We start from the raw sequence: 9,132 nt of genomic DNA, 5'->3' as shown, positions 1-9,132 counted from the left end.
AAGGACAGCAGCAACCATGCCTCACCCATCACACACCACACTTCCCTCAGGGAGGACCTTTATTTCCCCCAAATACCTCTAAATCCAATGTAAGTGTTGTCTAAAATAAACAGCAGTCAGGTTAGAGGGGGATGGAAACCTTTCTGTAGACAAAACAAGCAATGGGATTAAGAATACTAAAAGTTGCACTCCCATCATTAGGACTCTGATGCAAGGAGGAGCTGCTGATCCCACTTTGGTTTGGTTTTGGTTTGTGGGTTTTTTTTCAGCCATAACTACAAAACTCAGCTTTTGTTGGAAAAATGCATTTATTTTGGTTTAAGCATCAGTTTCTGGAAGGAAAGATGTAGGCTGAGCTGCACAGTCACCATAACAGTGTCTTCAACTTGTGCTCACCTGAGAAACACAGAATTGTGTGAAAGGGAGATCACAGGAAACAGCTCCTGGTCAGCTGTGAGCTGATCAAGGTCCATAAAAAACATAGAAGCCCAGGATCCAAGCATGGGGGAGGGATGTGGAAAGGACATCTGGGGATCATCTAGTCCAGCCCTGCTGCTAAAGCAGGGCCATCCAGAGCAGGCTGCCCAAGATCACATCCAGGTGGAGTCTGAAAGTCTTCAGGGAAACCTTTGGACTCCATAACCATCCCCAAACCAACCACAGCCCCCAAGGCCTCCTTGGCTGGCATTGCTACAGCGTGTCTGGCTTATGAGAAAGCTGCTAGATGCTCAGCAGTTCCACTCTGTGTGTTTGACTGTGTGCATCAACCTCTGCTGGCGTGTGGCAGGCACTACCTGCAGTGTGTGAACGTGAAGGTGTGTCAGTGGCATAACATTGCCACTGGCTTCGGTGGGTGATGGGCTGTTTGCCTTCTCTGCAGCTCCCTCACCAGAGGAACCTTCAGTAACCCTCCCTGTGACAGTTGTGCTCTTCAGATTGACACAGTTTTGGTATTATCTGCATGGAAAATTAAGTTCATCATGCTGTAGCTCACAGTCATCATCAGGAGAGGAGAACAACAGGAGCTTGTATTGAATTCTGCTGTCTTCACTGCCTTTTGGAGGAACTGCAGTGCCATGGTTACTTAAGCCTGGGTGTTTTTTCATAGAATCACAGAATGGCTTAGGCTGGAAGAGACCTCTGAGATGATCTACTTCAACCTCCCCTGCCATGGGCAAGGACACCTCTCAACTAGACTTGGCTGCTCAAGGCTTCATCCAACCTGGCCTTAAACACCCCCAGTGAGTTGGCTTCCATAACCTCTCTGGGCAGCCTATTGCAGAGTCTCACCACCCTTGTACTGAGGAACTTCACCCTAAGCTCCAGTCTAACCCTGCTCTCCTTTGGCTTCAAACCATTCCTCCCTGTCCCCTAGACACCCTTATGAGAAGTCCCTCTGCAGCCTTCCTGTAGGATCCCTTCTGGTATTGGATGCATTGGGTTGGATGGGACCCTCAAAGGTCACCTTGTCCAACCCCCCTGCAGTCAGCAGGGACCTTAACTAGATCAGATTGCTCAGGGGGCCATCAAGTTTGACCGTGAATGTCTCCAGGGATGGGGCCTCCATCACCTCTGTAGGCAACCTGTTCCAGTATTTCACTGCCCTCAATGTAAAGAGCTTCCTCCTAATGGACCCTGCTCCAGCTTCAACCCATTGCCTTCTCCCATTTTGTTGTAAAATAGCCAAGTGGGGAAACACAACACACAGAAACTTTTGGGCTGAGTTAAAAGGTAATTAAGTGGAACTGAGTAGTTTGAGTGAAAATCTGCTTTGTGTTTCTGGTACTACTTCTAGTTTTGATGTCACTGGTGCTCTGGGAATTGTAGAAGTTCCTTTGGCAAACCACTGGTTTCCAACAGCAAGAGTTCAGTGCCTGTGTTCAGCCCCAGGTGTCATGAGGGTAGCCTTGAAGTTACACACAGTGTCTGAACTTGGCCAAAGAGCTGTCACCAATTTCAAGTGAGGGGTAAAGGACATCTTCTCTTGTCACCGCTTTTCATGTCCTCAGAGCTGATAATGAAACTGTTCATGGTGAGACCATGGGAGCAACTGGAAGAGAACATCACTGTGAGTGAAATCAGCTTGGCAAGGACACCTCTCTTTCCTAACAGATGTGTCAATCAAACTGTTGAGCCAAGGTTTCATGAGGCAGATCCCCTGCAGGTACCTCTGGGCCCAAGAAGCCAAAGTAGAGAAGAGTGAGGACCTGCATGGTACCACCAGCATGTTCAGCTTGACTGGCACCAAAGCTGAGCCCTCAACAATGGTGGTCCTGCCCTCAGGGTCCAAAGGTGCCATCCTGAGGTCCCCTTTGCCAATGATGGCAGCTCAAAGGGAAAAAAGGTTGCTTGGAGCAAGGGAAGGTCCCACTCTGGAGTGTTTGAGAAGCTATTCTCTTGCAGAGGGTCTTGCACCAGCTGTAGATGCAAAGTTGTTATGGGATTTGTCAGCAGTTAAGGAGCAAACTGAGAACTGGGTGAGGAGGAAATAATGAGAGCAGGGGAGGAGTGTGGGAAAGGTGAGGCAGAGGCAAATGTGGTGACCGGTGGGATGCACTCAAAGCCAGGAGTGGCAAGCTGGGGCTGCTGTGCTGAAGCGAGCTTCCAACCTTCATGTGCCTGCAGCCTTCTGCAGGTTCTTGTGTGTGTGGTGGGGGTTTTGGCAGAGAAGACACTTCATCAGATGTCAGTGTGTGGATGTGGGATTGTCTTTGGCTTCATCATGGAGCCATGGAGTTGGGAAAATAGAAGAAAAGCTCCTGGGCCATTTCCACCATTTCCTAGCAAAAGGTTTGTCCCTCCCTCCTCTGTATTTTGTAGTCCAGCTAGGTGAGGCATGGATGGCACAGCTGTAGGTGCGGGCACTGCAGTAGGTGTGGGCACTGCAGTTGTGGCTCGTCAGCTTCCAACACATTGCTCTTCAACAGAGGTTTATGTTCTGTGTGTCAAAGGATTTCACTGCATAAACTTGCAAGGTCTTCCCCAGTGGAGCTGGGGGATCAAGAGTCACACAAGAGTCCCAGATATCACATCCTCAGTCTTTAAACTGGGTTTCTCCTCACTCCTTCATTGATGAGCCACTCTCTTTGCTCATGAGCCGGCTCCTGATGGCCAAGCTGCTGTGCCTTGTTATCTGGTCCTGAAACTCTGAAGTCATAAAGAAATACAAGATGGGATCCAAGCAGCAGTCCAGGCTGGCGAGGCTGAGGCAGAAGGGCTGGGTGTAGAGCGTGACGGTCGTCACGAAGCAATCCGTGATGACATTTTCTTTCACCAGCATGTAGAAGAAGAAGTTGATGTGGTATGGTGCAAAGCAGACACAGAAGACGACGGCACACATGGAAACCATCCTCAAAGCCTTGCGCTGCTCGCTGCTGCTCTGCAGGGGAATCTGGAAGCCCCGCAGGGAGGCTTTGGTTTTCCAAGTACAGAACAAGATGATGACGAGCGGGCCGACGAAGGCGAAGAGCTCGGCCGTGCCCAGCATTACCACCGTGGCCACCTTGCTGCTGATCTGAGAGACCTGCAGGTCTGCAAAGCAGACGTGGGCGCCTTTTGCCAGGCCCTCGCTGCGCATGATGGGGAAGGGCAGGCAGGCCAAGCCCACGAAGAGCCAGACGGCGGCGCTGATGGCCGCGTCGTACCGCCGCTTCCAGTCCTTGGCGCGGAAGGGGTGGTACAGGAAGAAGTACCGCTGGAGGCTGATGCAGGTGAGGAAGCAGATGCTGGCGTACATGTTGAGGTACTTCAGGTAGAAGCACAGCAAGCAAAGGGATCTCCCAAAGGGCCAGGTGGAGCTGATGTAGTAGTATATCCGCAGGGGCAGCGAGAGGACGTGAGCCAGGTCGGCCACGGCCAGGTTGATCATGAAGATGATGGCTTTGTTCTTCTTGCTGAGGAAGCGGCACAGGACCCACAGGGCGGTGCTGTTGGCCAGCAGGCCAGGGATGAAGATCAGGGTGTACATGGTTGCATAGAGGCTGTTTTTGAACGTCAGGTTGTAACTGGAGCATGTCTGGTTGCTCTGAGCCATGACTGGGTTGCTGGAGGCGTTTGTCATGGTGTGGGGCAGGGTGGTCATCCCTGCAGAGAACAAAAAGGGGTTGTAAAGGCAGTGGCACTGCAAGAGTTGTTGGTATCCACATTTCTGTCTCCTGTCTGACTGCTGAGCACAAAGTAGAGGGTTGGGAATGTCTTCTGTATAAAACACCCTGCTGTCTTCTTCAAAGCTGCCCTTTCACAGGCCTCCCACTACTCACTACCCCCCCCAGAGGTGGGGATCGTTCATGCTGTGTCAGCCCCCTTGCTGGTCTGCTCAAGTGCCATAAGCACAGATGAAGCTGTGCCATACTGCTAACAAAGGAGCAGGAGAAGCTGCCTGTCCTTTTGGCAGTTCAAGGTCAGCTGTGGTTTGGCCTCTGGGCAGCAGGGGAGGAACACATAGAAGCAAGGTGAGACACAGCCCAGCTTCTGCATGTGAGCAAAGGCCAGCCACTGAATTGGTCCTGCCACTAAGTTGTATGTTAGGCATTGCAGGGGTGACCCCATCAGTGGACCTCATGGACCCACCTGAGGCTGTTTGGAAGTTAGACTCACAGATTGGCTTGGGTTAGAAGAGACCTTAAAGGACACCTTCCACTAGTTCAGTCTACCCAGAGCCCCATCCAGCCTGACCTTGAACACCTCCAGGGATGAGACATCTACCACCTCTCTGGGCAACCAGTTCCAGTGCCTCACCACTCTCATGATGGAGATCACCAACTTCCACTTCTCACCAGCCTCAGTTTAATGCTTGTCTCCATCAGATAATTTTATTGTGAGTTACTTCCAGTTTCTGTCTCTCTTTGATTCAGCTGAGTAGGGATGGCAAAATGTCCCACCTTGAACTGTTGGGCCCTCTTTGGTCAGCTTTTGTAGCTGGGACTTGGCTTCAGTAAGAGCACAGCGTCAGGAGAGTCTGGGTTTGTTGGGTATTTCCCCATAGGGCTCTAGTTCTCATCTCAGTGGTTCCCAATAGATCAGTTAATGTTGACTATCAGCTCCCCAGTTCATGTGGCACTGAGGGAGCTGATTCATTCCTTCTGACTCATTTCCTGCACCACTGGCAAGGGGCATTTGGCAGAAGAAGTGTCTCTGTAGGTAGATATTAGTAACTCAGACCCTGGTACTGAGATTCTCTTTTTTTTCTTTCATGTTCCCAAAGATGACAAAGAACACAAAGAGCTGTTTGGGTGTTTTTCAGCTTGTTAATCATTACTCTGCTTGAGACAAGCAGGAAGGATGCTCCTGGCTATGGCCTTATCTCCACTGCTATGAAAAGCAGTGTTGGAGGCCTCTCTGCTTTCTGGTGCTCTTCAGAATACTGAGACAGATAGTGGACAGGACATGGAGCTGAGCACTGGGATGTCTGCTCAGGGGGTGGCTTCTCAGAGCAGTAAATTGCTTCTCAGAGAGGTAAATTTGGGTTCTTCCAAGTGCTGTGGATTTCTGCTGCTCTGGAGGTCTGTGTTCCCTTTCCACCTGGTTTGTCTGCAGCTCTGCCTGGCCATGCTGCCTGCTGCCCTTGTCTCCAGTAAGAGCACTGCTCACTGCACTCAATTTCTGTCCCTTCTGGTGACCTCTCACTTTGCCAAGAAGCCACTGAAGAGCTGCTTTTAAAGGTCCTTGCTGCCTGGTTTCCTTTGGGTGCCAAGGTTAGCATGACTGCCTGGTGCTCCTCCAAAACACAAGCACTAGATGGCCATTGGAACCATGGAAGACTAGGGGCACTGGCAAATTGTCCTATTTGAACCTGTTTTGCCATGCTGGCCCACAGACACATGATCTTGACTTCAAATGAGTCATAGCAGTCAGTTTGCTTCTTGAAGTCCCTAGATACAGTTAGCCCTCATTTACATTTCATGTGACAGTTGAGGACCAGACCACACTGTCAGCAATCAGAAGCATCAAATTCAGGCTGCTGACTCAAACCAGCCTCTGAATGGAGCCAGTCAGGGCAAACCAACGGGCCCAGGAGGTGTCTGCTGTAACCTGAAGGTGATGCTGGATGCACATGCTTGGTACCAGCATTCAGCCTGCACTTTCTGGTTGCAGCAGTCTGTGCCCAGGCACACAGATGAGTGCAGGGCTGGGCTGCAAGGGCTGCAGCATGCCTGAGACCATGGGAGAGACAAGGAAGACACTGTTTACATTGAGAGTGGTGAGACATTGGAACACATTGTGCAGAGAGGTGGTAGATGTCCTATCCCTGGAAACATTCCAGGCTGAACAGGCCTCTGAGCCACGTGCTCTAGTTGAAGATGTCCCTGCTCACTACAGGTGGTTGGACTGGATGACCTTTAAAGGTCCCTTCCAACCCTGAACCTATGATGAAATCCACAGCACAAAGAGGTTCCCCTTTGGCCCTCATCTTCATCTGCTAATTGTCCACAAGGTGTCAGAGTTAATCAAGATTTCTTTGCCCTCCCCATTAAGGTATTTTTCTAAGCCCAAGAGTCTCAGGCTGAGTGGTGGATGGAAGAGGCAGTGGTGTGACTACATTCTCATGAATTCATCTTGCTATCTTCCGGGGTGATCTCAACTGAAAGTGCTGTTGAATAACTGATGCTAGGGGGGGAATGCTTCCAGTAACCCTCATTGTTGGTATTTACAGGTAGAACAACTGATGCTCACATTGCAGGGAGCCAGCTCCCGCTGCAGCATTGCTTTCAGAATGTGGAATGCCCCAAAATGGGTAGTAAAGAAACCCAGCATTATCTAACTACTTTTTTCCCCCCCACTATTTCATTAGAGTTTGTATTGCTGAGGCTGTTGCAATGACATCATGAGGTGTGCATTTGCAGCTGGACATTTGGGTCCTAGGAAAAAGATGTCCGTCTTGCTAGGCCTGAAGGCACACAGCATCTCACTGCAGACTCCTGGCTCTTTCTGGCATGCCCACCAGCAGCCAGGCTCATTGGTTTAAAAGACATTTGGGTGAGGAGCTGGTCTGACAGTTGTGTACAGGGAGATGTTAGGTCATGGTTGGACTTGATGACCTTAAGGTCTTCTCCATGCAGGCGATGAGCCTATGATCTGATTAAGGCCTGAGTGCCTCTACACTCTGCCCTGCTGGCATGGCCTCCAGTGTCTCACATTATTGTACTTGCCCTGGGGATGAAACCTCTGTAGTCAGAAGTGGAAAGTTCTACAGTTAAGGGTGCTGCTTCTGCTTTTCCTCTTACACACACACATACACAAACCCAACACCAAAACCAGGTCTGTGTAGCCTGATGTGCTGTGATAAGATGCTTTATGCTTTCATTTTGCAACACCAGCCTGGTTTTTGCTTCTGTGGCTCAGACAGCTGAAGCAGCAGATCAGCATGTGTGGGAAGACACCAGCAGCCTCACTGCAGCACTTGTGAGGTGGACTGCCAGCATGGATGCCATTCCCATGGCATGGTGATGTTGACACCGGAGCCAAGGTCCCAAGGCTTTCACTTGGCACCGGCAACCAAGCCCTGGAACAAAACCCACCCTCCTACTGCCCACCTCCTGCTGCTGAAGCCCTCTCCTGCAGAAGTCTGCAGCAAGGCAGATCTGACACACTGCCTCAGCTCTGCTGCTGTTCCCTTTTGATTCACTACAAGAGATGGCAGATTCAGCCACTATAAATCCTGCCTCTGAGCACCACACTGCATCTGTGCTGCTCTGCTGGGCTCCCACCTGAGCCCAGCTGCCCATCAGCAACCCACCTTGGACAAAGTGCAGTTTTAAAGCTTCAGTCTGTGAAGTAAGTCGAGTTTTAATCCAGACCACTGCCTGCAGTCTGAATTAGGACTTCAGGCTGCCTTAGGATTCTCATTAACAAGTCCAAGCAACCTTACTCTTTTTGTCCTCCTGACTAGTATTCATTTCCTACTGTTGCAACTCAAATTGCCCTGGAGGGCACAAAGTTAGGCAGTGGGTAGAGAACATTTGGGTGTTGCTTTTTGTCATTTTTGTGGTTAGAAAAAGCAGATTTGCAAGTTGCTCAAGTAGGAGTTTAAAGGAAAAGATAACCCCCGAGAAATCAGGCAAAAGAAAGCCGCTGTGCCTGCTGGTGACACCGGAGAGCAGCTGGAGAACCACGAGTTGCCCAGGCTGTGACAGTTTGCTTTCCCCAGCAGACAGCAAGTTCAAGCCGCCGCCGTTTCACCTCCGCCGTGTGTCCACACAGGGGATTGGCGGCCGAGGAGGGCTGCCGCGGCTCTTGTGCCACAAATCTCCTCCCAGCATGAGCCAACTCCTAAGAAAAAGCCCAAGGAGCGCAGCAGCGTTTTCCCCACGAGGAGACCACGTCCCGAGCCTCATCAAGGCTGGTTCTGGATCGCGAAGAGAGAATGTAAAAGCAGCCTTACCGTGTCCGGCAGAACCCCGGCTAAGCGCTGCTGTGCTGTCAGGAGGAAGTGGAGTGTGGCGGCTGCAGCGCGCCAGCCTTGTTTACACGAGCGCAGCGACCTGAGTGACATCAGAGGGGGCTGCAAGGTGCTGCTCCGCCGGCGGCTCCGCGCTGGGGCTGCGCTGCCTGCCGGCTCCCAGCTGCCCCTCTGGCACTGGCTTGCAGAGCTGCCGGCCCCGCAGAGCCGGGTCCTGCCCGTGCACACGCACACACGGCTGGCCCAACATCGGGGCTGTGCGCCTTTGTCCCCGGTGTCTTCTCTCCTGCCGCTCCACCAGGATTGCTCAGCACCCCGTGGGCCGCTAGGAGAGAAGGTGTGTGTGGAGCTGGGTGCTGCTCCGTGCAGGACACCCCCTCCTCTTCTCCCACTCTTCCTCCTCTCCCAGGTGCAGCTTCAAGCTGGTGAGCATGGAGACACTCTCGAGGTTCTGCTTGTTGCTCTTGGGAAGCTCAGCTTTGCTCATGCCTCCTGATCATAGTTGGTCATTGCTCTGTGTGACCCTCAGCTAGTGGCTGCTCTGCTTCACCTACTGCTAAGTCCTCCTGTTGGTGAACTCCAACTTCCCAGGGGCTTTTTATAGCTCTCTTGTGAGCCTTGCTTGATGTTTCTCTTGCACTAAATAAGAAGGCAGCTCAGTTTACAGTTGCTGGAGCTGCTGCCAGCAAACAGTGGCACTTTGGAAGCTGTTTCAGGCAACAGGGTGAAATCCA

At 51.4% G+C, this 9,132-nt stretch overlaps 1 protein-coding gene across 1 annotated transcript; it reads right to left on the bottom strand.

Annotated features, from left to right (window-relative positions):
• Positions 1-299: 299 nt before the first annotated feature.
• On the bottom strand, positions 300-8,877 carry P2RY10 (P2Y receptor family member 10). Its single transcript, XM_068157637.1, has 2 exons — positions 8,381-8,877; positions 300-4,083 (listed from the first exon to the last, which is right to left on the bottom strand). The coding sequence occupies exon 2, from the start codon at positions 4,079-4,081 to the stop codon at positions 3,059-3,061; it is 1,023 nt and encodes a 340-aa protein (XP_068013738.1). The 5' UTR covers positions 4,082-4,083; positions 8,381-8,877; the 3' UTR covers positions 300-3,058.
• Positions 8,878-9,132: the final 255 nt, after the last annotated feature.

The sequence above is a fragment of the Melanerpes formicivorus genome, unplaced genomic scaffold (genome assembly GCF_026170545.1).
Source record: "Melanerpes formicivorus ecotype bairdi unplaced genomic scaffold, bMelFor1.0.p_v2 SCAF_37, whole genome shotgun sequence".
NCBI classification, from domain to species: Eukaryota; Metazoa; Chordata; class Aves; order Piciformes; family Picidae; genus Melanerpes; species Melanerpes formicivorus.
Note: the sequence above shows the minus strand (reverse complement) of the source record. Positions and strands in the feature narration are given on the sequence as shown.